General features: G+C 36.2%; 3 protein-coding genes and 1 pseudogene across 3 annotated transcripts; 2 read left to right on the top strand and 2 right to left on the bottom strand.

The window, feature by feature from the left end:
- Positions 1-8,504, top strand: part of LOC127743196 (pentatricopeptide repeat-containing protein At1g56690, mitochondrial-like) — a 34,341-nt pseudogene extending 25,837 nt beyond the window's left edge.
- A 953-nt stretch (positions 8,505-9,457) lies between these two features.
- Positions 9,458-10,588, bottom strand: LOC107470700 (uncharacterized). Its single transcript, XM_016090110.1, has 2 exons — positions 10,368-10,588; positions 9,458-10,208 (listed from the first exon to the last, which is right to left on the bottom strand). Exons 1-2 carry the CDS (start codon positions 10,586-10,588, stop codon positions 9,458-9,460), a joined length of 972 nt encoding a protein of 323 aa, XP_015945596.1.
- Positions 10,589-10,633: 45 nt separating this feature from the next.
- LOC107470698 (uncharacterized) lies at positions 10,634-11,389 on the bottom strand. The gene has a single exon (XM_016090109.1). It carries the CDS (start codon positions 11,387-11,389, stop codon positions 10,634-10,636), a length of 756 nt encoding a protein of 251 aa, XP_015945595.1.
- A 364-nt stretch (positions 11,390-11,753) lies between these two features.
- Positions 11,754-15,131, top strand: LOC107470788 (uncharacterized). Its single transcript, XM_016090209.3, has 8 exons — positions 11,754-11,927; positions 12,144-12,350; positions 12,971-13,031; positions 13,124-13,160; positions 13,332-13,409; positions 13,501-13,573; positions 14,025-14,064; positions 14,815-15,131. Exons 1-8 carry the CDS (start codon positions 11,886-11,888, stop codon positions 14,862-14,864), a joined length of 588 nt encoding a protein of 195 aa, XP_015945695.1. The 5' UTR covers positions 11,754-11,885; the 3' UTR covers positions 14,865-15,131.
- The last annotated feature ends 6,597 nt before the right edge of the window (positions 15,132-21,728 follow it).

Here is a 21,728-nt window from a genome sequence, read left to right as displayed (position 1 = left end):
GTGTAATTCTTTTGTGCATCATTTAACACACGACTGGCATAGTAAATGATATGTACAAGCTTACCATGCCTCTATCCTAAAACAGCTCCTATAGCAAAATCACTGGCGTCACACATCAATTCAAATGGTAAATCCCAGTCAGGGGGAGCTATAATGGGAGCAGAGGTAAGGTTTGCTTTCAGAGTTTCAAAAGCATGCAGACAATCAGAATCAAAGACAAAAGGAACATCAACAACCAGCAGGTTGCTTAGAGGTTTAGCAATTTTTGAAAATTTCTTTATAAATCTTCTATAAAATCCTGCATGACCCAAGAAACTCCTGACTGCCTTAACATTAGTTGGTGGTGGTAATTTTTCAATTACCTCCACCTTTGCTCTATCAACCTCAATTCCCTTACTTGAAATCTGGTGTCCAAGAACAATACCTTCTGTAACCATAAAATGACATTTTTCCCAATTTAAAACAAGGTTTGATTCTTGACATCGTTTCAAGACAAGAGATAAATGCTTAAGGCAGGATTCAAAAGAATTACCAAAAATAGAAAAGTCATCCATAAATACCTTAATAAACTTTTCAACCATATAAAAAAATTGAAAGCATACACCTCTAAAAAGTTGCTGGAGCATTACAAAGTCCAAAAGGTATTCTTCTGTAGGCAAATACTCCAAAGGGGCATGTGAATGCTGTCTTCTCTTGATCTTGAGGGTCCACTGCAATTTGATTATATCCAGAATATCCATCTAGAAAACAATAAAAAGCATGACCAGCTAACCTCTCAAGCATTTGATCAATGAAAGGCAGGGGAAATGATCCTTCCTTGTGGCAATGTTGAGCCTTCTGTAGTCTATGCACATTCTCCATCCTATGATTGTCTTTGTATGAATAAGCTCATTCTTTTCATTCTTGATCACTGTCATCCCTCCTTTCTTGGGAACTACCTGCACAGGACTTACCCAAGGACTGTCATAAATAGGGTAAATAATACATGTTTCCCATAATTTTATTACCTCTTTTTGGACCACCTCTTTCATGGTTGGATTGAGTCTCCTTTGTGATTGCACAACTGGTTTAGCATCATCTTCAAGGAGGATCTTGTGCATACACTTGGTTGGACTAATCCCCTTCAAGTCACTAATGGTCCACCCAAGAGCTGTTTTATGGCTCCTGAGCACTGAAACAAGCGCCTCTTCCTCTTCAAAGAAGAGCTAATAATCACTGGATATGAATCATTTTCACCCAAGAATACATATTTCAGAGAATGAGGTAAAGGTTTGAGCTCAAACTTGGGGGCTTCCTCTTCTGCTTTAGGTGTGTGAACCATAGCCTTCTGGGGTGGTGAATCATCAACTTCAACTAATTCATACTCAGAGGTAGGATCCAGAATGTCATCAAGCACCTCAGCTTTCAGTACCTCTTGAACAAGTGGTTCAATAACATCTATTTTCATACACCCTTTAGAATCATTAGGGTACTTGAGAGCTTCAAAAACATAAAGGACCACCTATTCTATATTGACCCTCAAGGTCAATTCACCGTTTTGTACATCAATCAGAGCTCTACCTGTAGCTAAAAAGGGTCTACCAAATATAATAGAGGATTTTACCTCCTCTTCCATGTCTAATATAACAAAATTAACAAGAAAGATGAATGGTCCTACTTTAACAAGTAAATCTTCAACAACACCCACAGGTAATTTAATAGAAAGATCAGCAAGTTGAAGAGAGCTACGAGTAGATTTTACCTCCTCAATTTGAAGCTTTTTCATCACTGAAAGTGGCATGAGATTGATGCTAGCTCCAAGGTCACATAAAGCTCTCTGAATGGTGACATCCCCAATGGTGCAAGGAATTATAAAGCTCCCTGGATCTGGCATCTTCTCAGGAATGTTGTGTTGAATAATAACACTGCATTCCTTGGTTAACACCATTATTTCTTGTTCCTTCCAATTTCTCTTGTGGGTCAACAGTTCTTTCATAAATTTAGCATAGAGAGGCATTTGCTCAAGAGCCTCTGCAAATGGAATGTTGATCTGTAGCTTCTTGAAGACATCTAAAAATTTAGAGAACTGCTTTTCTTTGGAAGCCTTCTGAAGTCTCTGAGGATATGACATTTTTGGCTTGTATTCAAGAGCCTTTAGCAATGTAGGATACCTGTCCAGAGAGTCAGGGAACGGGTTGTCTGAACGCTTTGGAGGGGCGTGCTCCACTTCTTTCTTTTTCTCCTCTGGAGCTTTCTTTTCAACTAGTTCTTCATTGGCCCTTGTTTCAGAGCCAGCTGTCTTACCACTTCTCAATTGAATAACCTTGCAGTCTTCTCTTGGGTTCACCACTGTATCACCTGGAAATGTACTTGCAGACCTCTCAGGTATTTACTTGCTTAGCTGGCCCATTTGCACTTTCAAGTTTCTAATGGAGGCTCTGGTTTCCTACATAAAACTCTTTATCATCTCCCAATTAGAATCTTCCTTGGATTTAGAGTTAGCCTGCTGAGGTTGTTGTTGCTGCTGAGACTGAAATTGGCAGTTATTGTAATTGTTCTGTTGGAAGCCGCCCTGAGAATTATTGTTAAAATCCTGAGGTCTCTGAGATTGGTCTCTCCACCCAAATTTTGGGTGATTTCTCCATCCTTGATTGTATGTATGAGAATATGGGTCATTATTGGGATTTCTAGAACTGCTCCCCATGTAATTGACCTGTTCAGAAGAGGATTGAGCATAATCATAGTTATCATTTTGCACTAAATTTCCTGCCATGTATAGGAGACCTCTTGAGGTGGATTTTGGATGTTGATAGCTGAGACTTGCAAGCCACCCATGTGTTGGGTAAGTAGACTTATTTGCTGAGACATAATCTTGTTCTGAGCAAGAAGAGCATTAAGAGCTTCTACTTCCATGACACCCTTCTTCTGAGGAGCCTCAGAGTTCACATGATTCCTGTTAGATGAGTATAAATATTGGTTGCTAGCAACCAATCCAATAAGATAAATAGTCTCCTCCGGTGTCTTCTTCTTGTGCAATGAACCTCCTGCAGAATTGTCTAAGCACATCTTGGACATTTCACCCAAGCCTTTATAAAAGATATCTAATTGAGTCCATTTTGAGAACATGTCCGGAGGACATTGCCTAGTCAGTAGCTTGTATCTCTCCCAAGCTTCATAAAGAGTTTCACCATCCTTCTGCCTGAAGGTCTGAACTTCCACCCTAAGCTTAGTCAGCTTCTTTGGTGGGAAAATTTTAGTAAGGAACTCAGTAACAACCTTGTTCCAAGTATCCAAACTCTCCTTGGGTTGGGAATCTAGCCATAGCATTGCTCTATTCCTCAGAGCAAATGGGAAGAGCATGAGTTTGTACACCTCTGGGTTCACTCCATTTGTCTTCACAGTATCACAAATCTGCAGAAAACTATAGATAAATTGATTTGGGTCTTCGTTGGGAAGACCATGATACTGGCAGTTTTGTTGCACCAGGGTGACCAGTTGAGGCTTCAACTCAAAGTTGTTCGCAGCTATAGGAGGCACCACGATGCTTTTTCCATAAAGATCTACAGTAGGAGCAGAGTAAGAGCCAAGCACTCTCCTTTGTTTCTCATTTCCATTCGGATTAGCCACATTTGCATTATCAGCATCATTAGGATCCATAGCGGATTCCACAGCCTTGTAGAGTCTTGCCTGTTGTAAACGTCGCCTGAAAGTCCTTTCAGGTTTAGGATCAAAGTCTAAGAGATGTTCTTTATCTCTGTTCCTGCGCATAAACAAACAGAAAATAAGAAAAGATGAAAATCTCTACGTCAGAGTGTAGAGAATTCCCAGTGAGGTAACCTGTGTAAAGAGATAAAAATATTTATTTATTTATTTATTTTTTGAAAATATAAAAAAAATGGATTTTAATAAAATTAAAAATAAAACGCCTAATCTAAGCAATCAAACAACTACTAGTTGTTAATCACTATCAATTCCCGGCACGACGCCAAAAGTTTGGTGCGGTGATTTTACAACCACAGACTAACGGGCAAGTGCACCGGGTCGTACCAAGTAATACCTTAGGTGAGTGAGGGTCGATCCCACGAGGATTGACGGATCAAGCAACAATGGTTAAATGATTTACTTAGTTAGGCAAACAGAAAAGGGTTTTGAGATATTCAAAAGGTTTAATTTAAAAATATCATAAGGCAGGAACGCAAGTAAATAAGTTGAAAATAAAATATTGGAGAAACAGTTAAGGCTTCGGAGTTATCTATTTTTCCAGAATAACTTTTCTTACTAACTATTTTAATCATGAAGGATTTAATTTATGGCAAACTATATGTGACTAGACCCTAATTCCTTAGACCCTTCTAGCCTCCTCTAAAATTCATCGACTGCCAATGCCTTGGTCAATTAATTTCAATTAGAGGGTGAAGTTCAAATTTCAGTTTATATGCCACAAAAATACTAATTACCCAAAAATAAGAGGATTATATGTCACGTATCCTGTTAAATCTAAATAATTAAAATTTAGGAGAAATTATTTTCAAGCTGTTGTTCAAGTAAAGAGCTTTCCCAAGTTATACAATAACTCAAATAGAAAGAGGGTCATACTTCCGTTCCACCCAAATTCATAAGATGAAGAGCGAAAACAATTCTTAAATTATAAATCCATACATGAATTAAAATAGAAAAAGCAATAAAATCAATCCATACAAATAGACAGAGCTCCTAACCTTAACAGTGGAGGTTTAGTTGCTCATGATTCAGAGAGAAAATAAGGATTCAGGTAAAATGTGCTAAGTTCTAATTTGATGGTCTCCTCAAGTTAACTAATGGAATCCCTTTTTATAAATAATCATCATTATTTTAAAATCTAATTATCTAAAATTAAAAATAATATCCTTTCCTAAAAATAAGATTTGAATTTAAATCAGAATAATCAGCAGGTCTTCAGTTGATGGGTGGGGACCACATGTTTTGTCCATTCTACAGCTTATAATCTGTGTTTTCTGGGCTGAAAACTGAGTCAAAACAGCCCAGAAATCGCCCCCAGTATTTTTCTGTGTTTTCTACACGTGGCGCATGTCACGCGTACGTGTCGATGGTCTTTTTCGCAAGTCACGCGGACGCGTCGGTCATGCGCACGTATCGCTGTGCAAATCTTCAAATCATGCGTATGCATCAGTCACGCACACGCATCACTCTTCGCTGCCATCTCCCTTGATTCTTGTGCTGCAGAAACTCCATCAAATCCAGCCGAATGTTACCTAAAATAAACAAAATTGCACAAGTCTCAAAGTAGCATCCATATTGGCTAAAAGATAATTAATTCTTTATTAAAGTCAACAATTTAGATACAAATTCACTAGGAAAAGATAGGAAAGATGCTCACGCATCAGTGATGCCCGAGAAGAAAGAGGTGTCATGGACGGCAATGCTTATGGGGTATACTAGGAGTGGGAGGATGAGGGAGGCTTTTGATATTTTCAACGCAATGCCAGGGAAGCCTGCTATTACATGTAATGAGATGATCTTGGGATTTGGACTTGATAGGGATCTGGATAAGGCAAGATGTGTGTTTGAGCAAATGAAGGAGAGGGATGAGGGGACTTGGAGTGCTATGATAAAGGTTTATGAAAGGAAAGTGTATGAGTTAGAAGCATTAGATTTGTTTGCTAGGATGCAGAAAGAAGGTGTCGCATTGAATTTTCCCTTATTAATCAGTGTTCTTTCTGTGTGTACCAGCCTAGCAAGTCTTGTTCATGGGAGACAGGTTCATGCCCAGTTGATGAGATCCAAGTTTGATCAAGATTTGTATGTTGCCTCAGTGTTGATCCCAATGTATGTTAAGTGTGGTGATCTTGTGAAAGGAAAATAGATTTTTGACAGATTTCCTTTGAAAGATGTAGTTATGTGGAATTCTATGATTACAGGTTATTCCCAGCGTGATTTGGCAGAGGAAGCTTTAGATGTGACAGTGGTAAAATCGTCGGTAAAGATTTTTTACAAAAATAATCACGTTGCAAGTATAGTTCTAAACCGACAATTAAACCTCAATCAAATTTAATTTGTTTGTCAATTAAGCAAACCCAGTAAAATTAACCGAAATATTAAACCCCGAGTCGTCTCTCAAGGAATTGCAGGGAAGTGTACTTACTATTGATTATGGAAAAAGTATCTTTTTGGGTTTTTGAAATAAGGAACAAGGAAATATAAATTGCAAGAAGAATAAACTAATAATTAAGTAAGCACTTAGCAAGGAAAGAAAATTAGAAGTCTTATCCTAATTATCATTATCAATTGTGATGGTAATTGCCTTTTGCTTTCACTTAGTTAACCTCTAACAATGAAGGTAAGTCAAGTGATCAAAATCAATTTAGGTCCACAAGTCCTAATCAAAGACTAGATTTAGTGAAGCCTAAGCCAACTAGCAAGTCTCAATTACCAATCAACAAAAGACTTTTGATAACTCAAGAGTCTCTAAATAATCAATCCAAGTTAAGAACATAAAAGTTTAATTTAAAATCCTCCCAAGCATTTTATCAAACACTTGGTGGGCACAAAATAAAAGCATAAAAAAGCAATAAGAGAATATAAAATCTAAAACCAACAATTGCAAGAGGGAATAATAACAATAAATTGAAGAAAGAAGCAATAAATATGAAATACCTCAACTTGCATTAAAAAGAAATTGAATCTAACATGGAGTTCATAAACCAAATTGGGGAAACAAACAACTCAACAAGAGAAATAAATAAACCAAAGTACCAGAACAATTAAAGTAGAAGAAACCTAAATTGAAGCAAGGTAGAATTCTAAAATTGAGAAGAAATAAACCTAAAAACCTAAAACCTAGAGAGACGGGAGAGCATCTCTCTCTAGAAAACTACATCTAAAACTTAAAATTATGTGAATGAGAAGTTAATATTTGATTCCCCCACTCTACAGCCTCTAATATGTGTTTTTGGGTTTGAAACTGAGCCAAAAACAGCTCAGAAATCATCCCCAGTGATTTCTGATACGTCCAGCACATGGCTATGTCACGCGTACGCGTCGCCCGCGCGTACGCGTCGCTGAACTTTCGCACGGTCACACATACACGTGATCCACGCGTGTGCGTCGCCTAGCTAGATGGCAACTATGGCAAATTGCATATCATTTTGAGGCCCCGGATGTTAGCTTTCCAACGCAACTGGAACCGTCTCATTCGGATCTCTGTAGCTCAAGTTATGATCGATTTAGTATGAAGAGGTCAGGGTTGACAACTTAGCAATTCCTTCAATTTCTTGTATTCCTTCCACTTTTGCATGCTTCCTTTCAATCCTCTAAGCCATTCCTACCTTATAAACCCTGATAACAAACATATCATGGCATCGAATGGTAATAAGAGAGGAATAAAATTAGCAAATTCAAGGCCAAAGAAGCATGTTTTCACTCATAGTACAAAATTAGGAAGTAAAATGTAAAACATGCAAATTCAATGAATAAGTGTGAGAATAATGGATAAAATCCACTAAATTAAGCACAAGATAAACTGTAAAATAGCGGTTTATCACGATGTCTTCCGTGACATGTGCTTCTTGGGAGTTTCACCAGATGATGTTACCTTTGTTGGAGTTCTTACAACTTGTAGCTACAATGGCATGGTGGATCAAGGGATTGAATTTTTTGAGTCAATGAAATACAAATATCAAGTGGAACCAGGAATCGAACACTATGCTTGCATGGTTGATTTGCTGGGTCGAGCAGACAAGGTAAATAAAGCAATGAAACTAATAGAAAAGATGCTAATAGAACCAGATGCTATTGTGTGGGGTTCACTGTTAGGTGCATGCAGAACCCACATGAAGCTAGATTTGGCTGAAGTCGCAGTGGAGAAGCTTGCTCAGCTAGAGCCCAAAAATGCTGGGCCTTATGTCCTGCTATCGCATATGTATGCCACCAAAGGAAGATGGAGTGATGTTAAAGTCCTTAGGGGAAAAATAAAAGCCAGGAGTGTTATCAAATTGCCTGGCTGCAGTTGGATTGAGGTGGAGAAAAAAGTACATATGTTCACAGGAGGAGACAACAAGGGCCACCTCGAATAGCCAGTTATTATGAAAATATTGGAGAAGTTAGGTGGATTGTTAAGGGAAGCCGAGTACTATCTGGATGGTAGCTTTGTGCTACATGATGTGGGTGAGGAAGAGAAGACACATAGCTTGGGTTATCATAATGAAAAACTAGTTGTAGCATATGATCTCCTAAAAGTGCCTAATGGGATGCCAATTAGAGTCATAAAAAATTGTGGGTTTGTGGCGATTGCCATTCTGCAATCCAATTGATTGCTAAAGTCACTGGAAGAGAAATTATTTTGAGGGATGCTAATAGATTTCACCATTTTAAGGATGGTTATTGTTCTTGCAAGGATTATTGGTGATTCCTGGAAACAAATCTTTACATATCGCCTTGAACTTGAGGAGTCTATTGGAATAGCAAGGCTGCTTTTTCTTTGGAAGGCTTTCTCGATGGTCTGTATTTCTGAGCCAAAGAGAAGCTTCACTACTTAGTATATTTAAGCCTTTACCTCATCTTTAACATAATAGGGGTGAGTATTATATTACTACTTTCTGAGCCAAAGGGAATTAATGCTTATATATTCTTGCAGCTCCAAGCCTTTGTGTTGCTATTTAAATGGATGGCATGAGAGTGTTCACTTTCAAAAAATTGGTCATTGATACTGAGGACTAATAATTTTAGCTGCTCAAAGAGGTTATGCATGATGTTTGTTACTGGTATGTGTATGCTATTACCCATTTACTGCTGGATTGTCGTCATAGTCCACATCTCTTGGGCCGGTTCGGGTCCGCCTCATCCATCAAAGTCCGAATCCAAGTAGTCTTGGGGCGTCCCTCAGTCGCCCGTCTGTTGACCGGGTCTAGAACGATGGTTGACCATCATATGGTGGCTAGAATCTCTCCAGAATCAGAGGAGTGAATCCCATCCGATAAACATTGAACACAGAGCTAAGTTGATACACCTCGTGAACATAGGTGGACCACGTTAGGCATGCATATGCACAGCATGACAACGCATGTCGGCATGGATAATGAAGTGCCTGGAAATAGCCACAATCACATATCTGGTCCTTGAGGGATACTCTGTATGAGCCAAGTGAAAAGCCCCCTATCGGAGTGGTCTCAGCCATCGTAAACTCTGAGTTATCCCTGTCGTATTGCATCACGGTGAAGCACCTTGAGGCCTTCAGGTTGGCCTCGATCGCCTTAAGCAGATGCTGACTGAACTGATGTCCAGTGCCTAACTGTGCCTCGACCTCTTTTCCCTTGCGAACGAATAGCTCAGCCAACCGCCCATATGTGGCTTTCACCAATGCACACACCGGAAGGTTCCTAACACCCTTTAAGATCGAGTTCATACACTTAGATATGTTCGTAGTTATGTGCCCAAATCTGCGGCATTCATCCCGATGCTGAGTCCAATGTGCATACTCAATTCAATTAGCCCAGTCGCACATCGCAGGATCAAACGTTCTCAGGATGTCAAACCAGTATTGAAACTCAACCTCCGTCTTTGCATATGCAGTATTCACTAACAGCCTCCTTGCATCCTTCTCCTTAAAAGTCAGGGCAAAATTAGCCGCCACGTGACGGATTCCTAACGCCCTATATGCAATAGGGGGAAGCCATACCCCTTCAGGAGCCTCCAACGCAGCCTTTATCCCATTGTGCCTATCTGATATGGCAAGTATACCCCGTTGAGGCGTCACATGAGCCCGAAGGTGGGATAGAAAGAATGACCACGACTCCGCATTTTCACCTTCCACAAGTGCAAAGGCAATAGGGATGATGTTGAAGTTGTCGTCCTGTGCAATCGCGATAAGCAGTATACCACCGTATTTGCCGTACAGGTGGGTCCCATCCACACTAACCAATGGCTTGCAATGTTGAAATGCCTCAACACATGGTAGGAATGTCCAAAACAAGTGATGGAAATAAGCTGTAGAATCATCCAACTGCCCACCTACTCGAATAGGACTCGTCCTTAATACAGCTACACTGCCCAACATAGTGATCTGCAAGCCCAATACCCATTGTGGCAACTCATTATACGAATCATCCCAGTCTCCATAAATTTGTGCCACAGCCTTCTGTTTGGACATCCAAACCTTCCTATACGTCGGTCTGAACCCGAAGTGTGCCTCCGTGACATTCTGCAGTACCTTAATCGACGTGGCAGCATCAGCTCTGATCAGGGGCATAATGAAAGCCGATATAACATGATAATCAAGCTTTCTATGGTCACTAGAGATCAGTGTGGTTAGATAAGTATGAGGACCATTGTACCGTTTTACCTCCTAAATCTCTTTGCGCTGGCGGAGGCTGACCCGGATTAGCCATACGCACCCGCTCCCAAACTCCTTGCACTTGCCATAGTACTTGTGGTGATCCGACTCCAATACCTTGTACTCAACCCCGTGGCGAATGCTATAGGTCTTCACGCTAAGCACGACTTCCTCCTTATCCTGAAACTGCTGGACGACCTGAAACTCAGATACACCTCCTGCAGTTTGTGAGTCTCTTGACCCGAAGCCAACAGGTACAGAAGGATCTTCTTGAGGTGCCATGGCGTCCAAGTCCAAAGCAGAGAAGTGGGGGGTACTGATTAGTACCTAAACTAGATGCTCCCCTCCGACAGGTGGAGTCGTCCGTGGTGTCTCCTCCTCACTATCATTCGCAGCAATCGTTGCGGGCTCCACATCATCATCATCATCATCATCATCATCATCATCATCCTGCAATGCATCCTCAACCCCTTCGGATGCTCCAACCTCTCCGAATACCAGAACACACAGAGGAGAACTGGGCGTCACGAAATCACCGTCTCCCAACGGTCCAGCCTTGCCAACTAATGCATCACAACTTCGATTCAGATTGACGGCAAATGATGGTGAAGCCACTAAGTCTGGCTCGGGTGCAATCACCGGCACTGCTGACGATGATCCAACAGGCAATGCACTAGAGCTGGATACATGTCCTGTGGAGTGCATATTTCTGTTCGAGCCTCCAGAACTAGATGCCATATCCACAAGTTTCGCCAACAACTCCGGAGTCCTCACCTCAGGAAACTGACGGCGACAATGAAACAGCACCTGCATATCTTCGTCACTGCTAATAATGAATGAATCATACTTCACATCATTGCGTAACACGGAAATCGAAATTCGATCGAACAACTTCTCCACCTGTTTCACGCCATGCAGTCCTAGTCTCTGGAGTATAGTATTCTTAAACTTAGTGAAAGTTGTCGAAGGTTTGAGAAAAATACTCAGCGGGTCCTTGTCAGTAAACTTAATTCCTGATCGCGTTTTCTTCTTAATGGACCCTCTATAGTGCACAAGAGCTACAAAACTCTTATCACTAGCCATTGTGAATCTCACTCTTCTACAAAATTTCGTATAGCAGCTTGTTTTTATATACCTCCTTGCTTTGTAAATCGAAACAATTACATTCGATTTACTCTAATTCTGATTGCATGTGTAAATCGAATTGATTTGATTCAATTTTCATTGAACTTCGTTTATTACCTAATTTAAATTATTTAGATTCGATTTACTACCTGTTTTACTAAATCATACTAAATCATTTAGATTCAATTCGATTTATATAAAAATGTGGTTTGAGACTTTAACATTACAATTTTCGATTTGGGATATTCAGACCATTTTCAAATGCACTTGGTTTAACCAAGTCATTTGCCCTAAATTTTTAGTGCATATATGTATATTTCGGTAACGCAGGCTTATCTTCTTAAGTTCTGAACCCTTTTTTTGCTGACAATACGAAAGCACCTTCAAGTCTTCAACTTTCAAAAGGTCATTCCATTTTTGATGTCCCTTCTTCACCAAAACCGTACAATTCCCGATGGTTCGTTTCGTCCTAAAATCCACTGAACCTGGGGAACAGGTTTGTTACTAACTCACAACTATCTCTATCACTCTCCTCAATCCTTGTTCCCTGCATAATTTAATATTCAGGGGGTATGCAAATTGCTTCCTTTTAATGCTTAAATGGGTTCATGGAAGCTCCTTTATAATTTTATAACCTTCTCCTTAAAAGGGGTTGTAAGAAGTTTGTCATGTTCATTTTTTATTTATGTTTTCCAACCTTTGTTAAAAGCAGCAACAGCAAAAGCAAAAGGGAGAATGGCTAGCAGGGAGTTTCAAGCCAGAGAACTTTGTTCCGGGTCTTGTTATTGGTTTCATTTTTGGGTTGTTGTTGGACTTGACAAAGCCCGGTAGATTTCATCTTCCCAAGAAAAATTTCTCATCTGGCAAGGCTCAACACCAATTGTCAGTATCTAGTAATGGTGATCAAGACCTGAAAATGGTTAGTCCTTTAGTTTTTTATAATCCATTTCATCATCAATTTCTCATATTATGGGAGTCTTTTTGAGTTTTGATTTTTAGTTGGTTATTAGGTTAATATATCTGATTGAAATGGTGACTTTTAGTATGAAAAGGATTCGTTTATTGAACTTGTTGGATGGTTGAATTTGTACGATGTAAAATCTCAAAAGTTCAATCTGCAATTCTACAAAAGAAACAACCTATGAAACAAACTTTTGAGGTGAATACATAAATGCTATGGATACTGAGAAGAATTGAACCAGATTGTGTTGCATAAATAAAAAGAAAGAAAAACAAATCAAAGATTGCGTAATAAATTTTGAAGTAGTGTATGGCAATGGCATCAAGTCTCTGTTAAGGATCATGCCTCTGATTAGTTAGCATTGGTAGTTAGGGATTAGAATAAAACAGGGTGATAGAGATACAGATATTGGAGTTTAGTAAATAGGAATTCAGGAATTTAGTTTAGCAAGCAATTTCTTCAATGAATAGTCCAAACTTTCTGTTGATTCCATGCTTAATTCTGGTGCAGTTCTATCTGTATGCTTTTAATTCTCAAGAAAAAAAAAAGGTTCTGATTTCAATGGCAACCTCTGTCAGGTGCTAGTTGTAAGGCAAGACCTAAAGATGAAATCTGGAAAGATTGCGTCACAATGTGCTCGTAAGATAAGAAACAATTTGTTAATTTCGTCAAGGATCTACTTCTGACCGTTGCAAACTTCCTTATGCCTTTGCTTTTTCCGCTTTTTGCAGATGCTGCCACTGGCATGTATGCTGAATTAATTCACAGGTACTTTTGTTCTGATAAGTTTCCTTAGTCCTTACCTATAAAGCACGAGCGAATGGAAAAACTTATGTAATTTTTGTAAAATGTTTCCCATTAGCCATGAAGATGATGATCATTTTACTTGATGGTGCATTTGCTGGTGTAATAAAACTCAACTACTGAATACTTTTGCAGTGACCGTTCACTTTTGAGACAATGGGAAAGCTGCGGCCAGCCAAAAATTGTTGTGACTTGCAGGAATCAACAAGAAATGTAAGCAGATTATTTTATTCTAAATACTTTAATTTCATTTCTTGTTTCATTTCTTGTTTTCAGAAACAATGAACCTGATCATTTTAATCAGGAATAAGCTGAAGGACACAGCTGATAGTATTGGCCTTCCAACCTTTGTTGTTGCTGATGCTGGGCGAACACAGGTAATACTTATTATGTGGCATAAAAATGGAGAATATAATACCATGTTTTCACAAACCTCTATCAGGGAGTTAGTGGGTTGTAGCGAATTCCAAGTGAAATTACTAATAGTTACTTCTTAAGAAATGTAAAAGTGTTAAAATTTGAATGGTCGCCTTTCATCTCCTTGCACCATTTTGAGGTAAAGAGATTACTTCCCATATTTGGGCATAAGAAATCTGAATCCACAATTTCCCAAGAGTTATTGTGATAGTTACAGCTGCAAAGTCCTTTGTAATAATGTATACTCCTTGAACTTTATTTTAGGACCTTTATAGTCCTAACTTTTACTGCTAGATTTTAAAACCCATGTTATCCATTGGAACCTTTATTTTATGATTGTATCATTTGGAAAATTTAGTGTTGCTGGTTATTTATAGCAATATAGTATTGCTAAAGCTTTAATATATGCAGGTTTCGGCAGGATCAAAGACTGTTCTTGCTGTTGGACCTGGTAATCTTCTTGTTGCTTTGTATTTCATGTATGATCAAACTTGTGCATGAAAAATCATAATAGGAAAAATTAGGAATGTAAATAGCATAGAAATTGAATGCCTCTCTGCCTTGGATTTTATGCCGATGTTTACTTTCTATTTTGAGGGTTTGTTTAAGAGTGCTTAGAAGAATTAATAGGGTTTCAAAATTATGTCTTTAGGGCTTGTTTGGGTGAGTTTCTAAGAAAATATATTTTTTGAGTTATCTTTTTTTGAAAGATTTTTTAGAAAAGTAAAAGTAATTTTATGTTTGGATATCTCATGTAAAAAGATCTTTTTATCTATCAATTATGTTTGGGTTACAATAAGATAAAAGTACTTTTTTGTTTATTTATTATGTGAAAAACATCTTTTTTATAAGGAAAAAAGATCTTTTAAAACAAGATGTAAATTGTAGTTTCTCAAAAAATATATTTTTTTTATTTTTCTAGTGCTTTTTACTTTTACTAGTAGAAATTTGCTAAACACACTAAAAAATACAAAATGATCTTTTTCATTGAAAAAATATTTTTTTCTATTGATTTAATGGGGTCCAAACAAGCACTTAATGCATGGAAAACTTACCACAGTTGAAACCTTAAGAAGTTCATTTAAGCCACTTGCAAGCAATATCTTTTATTCCAAGTGCTTGTGTGTCATTGAATTCACTATAATATGTTGCTTTCTGATTCTGAATGAATGGCTAAAACTTTATTGCTGATTTTGTTCAGGACCAAAATCATATGTAGATTCAGTGACTGGGAAGTTGCCCCTACTTTAACAGAATTCAGAAAAATAAACCTTGTAATGATAAATTTCATGACCTTTCCTCCCATTTGTATCTTCATTTTGGCCATTGCAACCTCACTTTAGGTAGTTTATAGTTGGTAGCACTCAATAGTACTAATTTGTAGTTGGAGCTTATTTTGATTCCCTTGTATTCATTGCTACATTTATTTTTATATCTCACATTATTCATAACTTCAGATGTATGAATTTCTGTATCCTGATCACCAGAGATGAATAGAACACTATTTTTGTTCTTTTAGTTTTATTGTGAGAAAGTAAGGGAACTATTTACATTTGCACCAAAGCAAATGTAACAAAAAATTAAATTCTAAAATATACATATCACTTTATCTAAATTAAATATTTTATGAAAGTCTACATAAAATAATTTTCACAAAAAAAGTTATAAATTAAAAAAAAATACCAATCACTATCCTTAAACTAAATTTTGCATCAACTTGGTCTCTGTTTATTTTAGCCAAAGCCAACACTGCCTCTAATAAAAAATGTTCTGTTAAAAAATCGGTTAAATGATAACAAAAATTAATTGTGGAGTTTTATTTGTAATTAGGATTGGTAATACTAACTCTATTTGTAGATAATCAATCTAAGGTCCAGTGTAAATTTAGGTCTAACTTTATTCGACTAACATGCACTCCTGATATGTTATAGCATGTAAAAAATTATTATACATGCACGATGAAATTGATAAAGATCAAACATACATCTTCTCTATTTTGTAATTTTAATATGAATTTCATTATGATTTTGTTGCTTTTAGTATAGATTTAATTTTGTATTTTTTATTTTATTAGTATATTATGGAATATTTAAATATTATGTTTGATTTAAAAAAAATGATTTGTTCTGTGTAGGTTGGATGGAAAATTTAGAATGTGAATAGGGTTAAAGTTGAGGAATTCTCAACCCACAAGTAGGATAAGATTGAATTTTAGAAAAAATTTAAATATGCAAATAGGATTAAGATGTTGTCTAAACTCTAACATACCTTATTCATTACCAGTGTTATTTGTAATAATATGCTATGACGGTATAAATTTCTACAAAATTCTTGCAGAGTGTTAGAACTGCTTACTACACCATCCACACCATCTACACCACCTTCCTCATTCTCATCATTATAACTTTTATATCTATTATTTCTGTTATATAACCATACCTTATTAATATCATTATCTCATCTACCATTATTAACACTATAACTTTTATATCTACTATTTCTATTGTATAACCATACCTTATTAATATCATTATCTCATCTACCACTATCAATACTAACATTATCAATATCGTCATTTTCTTCTCTTATTTCTTGTACAAGTCTATTTTTCTTATCAATCATGCTACGTTACACATGAAATCTGCCAATATCTACCAATGTTTATTGGGCTGGTTCACAAAGCCCACTTATTCAAAAATCCACATCCTAAATTAATCCAAATTAATCCTAATGCCACTTATTTACCCTTGTAACCCTTCTTTACCCCTTCTTCACTTGTTCTTACCGTTGAGACACACCCTCACTCCCCATCTCCACTTGCAGCGCCGCATAGCACGGCGGATCGCCGTCTTCTCTGGTCACCTTCGTCATCGGAGTCAACGCCGCCGGAAAACCAAACGCCGCCACTAACAAGAACGGCCCCACATCCGCCCAAGTGACCCCGGCGCCACTGCATGTTGCTGTCGGATGCGCCTTGAAGACGCATCTACACGTGAAACCTTCATCGCGACGCCCTCTAGTAGTTCTGCCACAAGACACACTGCGGCTGGACCCTTCCGGCCTCGTGGAGACAATAGCATCCCCGCAACTCTTTGGCCGCTGCATCGCCCTCCCAGAATCACTCCCTGTCTCGAGTTCGAGCCCCCCTTGTAGTGTGTCTTCCCTCGGACACCGGCGCAACAACAAGAGGTAAGTGGGTCTTCAAGGTTTTGGCTAATTGCTGGTTCTTGGGTTCATTTGCGAACATTACATTAGAGTTGAGATTTGATGATGTGTTATTGCATGTTTTATTTAGAAAAATAGAAATTGTGAATTAATAGATTTTTTGTTGATATGGTTCCTGTGTTAGTATGGTTTACTAGTCTTTGTTTATAACTATGGTGAATTTCTTCTGTTGTTAATTTAGGAGTAAAGTAAGAACTTGTAAATGGTTGATCTGACATGAAATCCTGAGAGAAGGATTGTTCCAATTTTCTGGGAGATACATAGATGGAGAAGAAACAAAAGATTGTGCAGTATAGAGAAAGACTTGATAAGATCGTTGCTTCACCTGATCTTACAAATGATGAGATGATAAAAAAAACTTGTCGAAAGCCAACTTGTATGTTCTTCGGAACAAGAACTAGAATGTCATAACATTTTCTTGTGTACTTTGAATTCATTTAGGTAGAAATGGTATTAGCTTGGTGGAGCCATTATTTTTCGTTAAATTATTCTTTTATAGGTTCTTAAGATGCTTTGTTTGATTAATTAGCATACAAGCAGAAGTTGTTAGAAATGAAGACAGTAAAGGTATCTAATTTTCTTGATATGTTAAGGAGTGCTTCTTTAGAAGATATCTTTTTTACTTTTGTTAAACACTTATTTTGTTTACCCAGTTAATACTTGGATGTGTCTTTCATGGATGTGTCTTCTATTAGATGTGTCTTTTGTTTAAAACTTATTTGGATGTGTTTTTAATGAATGTGTCTTCTGTTGGAAGTGTTTTTAATAGATGTGTCTTCTGACTAAATGATTTTCGCAAACAGGGGTGTGTCTTTAATAGATGTGTCTTTAATCAATGTGTCTACTATTAGATGTGTCTTTAATGGATGCGTCTTTAATAAATGTGTCTTCTGTTTAAAACTTGCTTGGATATGTCATTAATTTCATAACTACTTAAAATCAGGTAAGATTTAGATCCACTCTGACGCACCCTAATCTAAACTTTGAATACAATTCCCTACCTTTACCTTTAGTAAAGAAGACTAACTTTATTTTAATCAAGACTACAAAAATAAAAATGAAATCATTAATTATTTGTTATATGATCTGTAGATAATTGATTACAACCCGAAGTTCGCCGTTCATAAAACTAAACAAAACAATAAATTTGAAGTGCTGAAGTAATCTGTCAATGAACTTGAAGGTTATATGATTTTGACCACCCATATTGTTTGATGACAGCGGGGTATTCTTTATATACATACCTGTAAATAATAAATGTTACTCAGTGCTAGAATGATAAAATCATAAGGTGAGTTCAAAGTGACTAACTGTTATTGGATGCATCAGAAAAAGATTGTGCACCTCTCATTGAGAGTAAATGCTTCTATCAAATGCATTGGAAGCTTCGGGATAATCTGAAGGTATCCGTAATCCTGCATGAAAAACCATTCCATCCAAATGATCATCGTGAAATTAAAGAACATGCATATGAAGAGAATCTTTAATATGAAAGTGTAGAGTTTCTACAAACATCTTCTTTTTTCATAATCTGCTTGTCAAAACATCTTATTATGCACTAGTTCATAAATTACATCAAGTCTAATGCTACAAGCCTACAATAACAAGACTACCCTTATGAAAGAAATTTGGAAATTAGAGATAAAGATATGCGTACTGAACAACCTCCAGTTCCTTTTAAAATTACAAAATGCTATCAATCCAAAGTTGAATAATGTACTTTGTTATAGTGTCAAAAATGTTTTGACATAAGTTACAATGAAGGTGCTATAGTTAATGCAACAAGAGCCCCATGCCTTAATAATATATTCTTGCGGTGCAATAATTTGTTCCCAGATTAAATCATTTTATACATCACTCTTAGAAGTTAAAGCATGTTTTTATTGTATAAAAATAGCAAAACTAACAAATAAGCATAAGCAAACATCATAGAAATATAGTTTGGATAAGTGTCAAAAACATAATCATCAACTTGAACCACTTATCTTTACCACCCATGCTCTTGACAATCTGAATCTTTACTTGATATAAACTTCCAAGTTTGATCTGCAACCACAAGACAAATTCCACTACAAAAACAATATTTTTATTTTTTTTTCATGACCAACATATTTGATACAGGATCCTAAAAATATAGAAAACCATTCTTATGATTATATGTCCTCAAAATTATTTTTTAATTTTCAACTTTAAAACTTTGAGATCCTGATAAAACACATGATGTTACAAGTATTATCACAATAAAGACTCATCTCTTCTAATTTTCTAATTACAATTTGAACAACGATTCAATACTTTATTCCTCCATAATAATACAAAATGAACTATAATTTAATGGTAAAGATACCAGGATTTGACACCTGAATGGGTAGAATTTAATATTTAAGTATAGATATGAAAAAAATAAAAAAGTAAAAAATATTAGTGATTACAAATCATAATAGTTGACTGGTGTATTCAATTGATCATGCTTGAGAATGGCCAATTCTTGAGTCTTAGCAGCAGCATTACTATCTCTATTATTATGACCCTCAGACGTGTGAATGGGTTGTGGCGGTGGTGGCGGGCTGCAAATCGCGACGGGTGTTGTGGTGGTTGATGGCGCCGCGAATCGCGACAAGAACGACTCTGTGGTGGTCGACGGCGCTGTGAATCTCGAGGGAGGCGTTGCGGTGGTGGCAGGCTGCAGATCGCGATGAGGAGGGCGCTGTGGTTGTCAGCGGCGCGGCGAATCGCGGCAAGAACGGCTCTGTGATGGTCGACGTCGCTGCGAATCGCGAGGGAGGCGCTGCGGTGGTTGGCAGTGGTGCCAATCGCAAGGAATGATGACGGAAAGAATAGTTCAAGTAGGGGTAGAGTGAGATCGCAGAGCGGTATTGCGATGGGAAAAAAAGAATGTAGGATTCAGGGTTTGTTTTACTAATCCTTATAATTCAAAATGATAATTAATGCTTATTATTCAGATTTATTTTTTTTTAAATTTTTTAAATAATTATTATTTTTAAAATTTAAAATTAATAATTAATTATTGTTGGTAAAACTTGACAGACTCTAACTTGGTTACTTATACTTTTCCTTTTCTTATTTAAAAGGTCTTTGTATTGTAATTATTTTTTGTAAATATCATTTTTACAATTAATTAATCTCAAAATTACTCACTCACATAAATAATACTTTTATCTTCTTTTAGCTTTTAAACTCACCAATACTCATAATAAAATAAAAGAACAAAGAAACATTTCTAATTTTGAAAAACCATGCTCATTTTTTCTTATAAACACACAATCACAAGTACATATGGCCTTTATATAGACAAAGGTTGATACTAATAATTCATGACTTTTCCAACTTGTTAATTGACCGTGAATATACTTAGTTGACTTTGTTTTTAATTTTGAGTATTCAAAATAAGTAACTTCAGCATTGTGAACAACTTGAAAATTTTTTAAGCTTTTAATATTACTAGCTTTTATAGCAAAATCCAATAAATTGATGATTATTGTATTTAATTAAAATTTTGCTTCATCAGTTTTTTAATCATGTTTCATAAAAATTCTTGTCCATATGAGGTGATGCAAGTTTATTTAATTTTTTAAATCAATATTACTTTCCTTGAATCAAATTTTTGAATTAATCATTTCAAACATCTTTTTCAATTTATAAAATAACTCAATCTTTAAAGATTTTGTAAATATATCTGTTACTTGTTTTTCAGTAAGACAATACTCGATAACAATTTTTTTCTCATTCACAAACTCTCTAATTTTGTGAAATTGAATATTAATATGCTTTGATCTCCCATGAAATATTGAATTTTTGCAAAGTACGATAGCTAACTTGTTATCACAAAATATTATTGTTGGAATACTTTGTTTCTCGTTCAATTCTTTAAGGATTCTTCTTAGTCAAACTGCTTGCGTTGCACAACTTGTTGCTACTATATATTTTGCTTCGTAGAGAGAGCAACTACTGGTTGTTTTTTCAATGACCATGAAATTGCATCAAAATCAAGATGAAATGCAAATCTTGAAGTACTTTTTCTTATTTCTATATCTCTGGCCAATCACTATCAGTGTAACCGACAATATTCACTTTATTAGTATTTTCATAATAAATATCATTATTTAAAGTACCTCTAATATATTGAGAAATCTGTTTTACAGCTTGCAAATGGTTAGTATAAGATTTTTCCATTAATTTGTTAAGCAATCCAACTCCAAACACGAAATCTAGTCTAGTCGCAGTCATGTACCTTAGACTTCTAATCAAACTTTTGTAATATGTGAAATTTACTGATCTTTCTTTATCTTCTTCTCTCAACAACTTGAACTTCTCTTCGACTGGAATAGGAACTGATTTTGAATTTTTCATATGAAATTTCTTCAAAATATCGTTTGCATATTTCTTCTATGGAATGAAGATTTGATAATCTTTTTGAACTACTTCAATGCCAAGAAAGAAAGACATCAAGTCTATATCCGTCATTTTAAAGCGTTTTATCATGGTCTCGTTGAATTTTAAAGTATTTTAAACGCGAGACATTTAAGTCTCTTAGGACTAATTTGTCCTTATATATTTTAAAAGGATAAATATAAATATTTCGTATTTTAGAAAGTTAATGGCGGTTTTGTATTTTTAATTAGTGAAAGACTTAGAATTTGTTTAAAAACTATTTAACATGAGAAAAAAAATTCTATTTTCTTTAAGAAAAGAATCCTTTCTATTTGAAATTCAATTCTATGATTTGAAAAATGATTATAATATATTAATATAATAGAATTCAAATTTAAAGAGTATAAGAGTTGATTTAAAAATTAGACTTCTTTTGATCTGATTTATAAATAAAAAAAAATTATCAAAAAAATTTAAACCATTTATTTTTAATTATTT

Source organism: Arachis duranensis, chromosome 10 (genome assembly GCF_000817695.3).
Source record: "Arachis duranensis cultivar V14167 chromosome 10, aradu.V14167.gnm2.J7QH, whole genome shotgun sequence".
NCBI lineage: Eukaryota > Viridiplantae > Streptophyta > Magnoliopsida > Fabales > Fabaceae > Arachis > Arachis duranensis.
The sequence above is the reverse complement of the archived record's forward strand: the minus strand, read 5'-3'. Positions and strand labels throughout refer to the sequence as shown.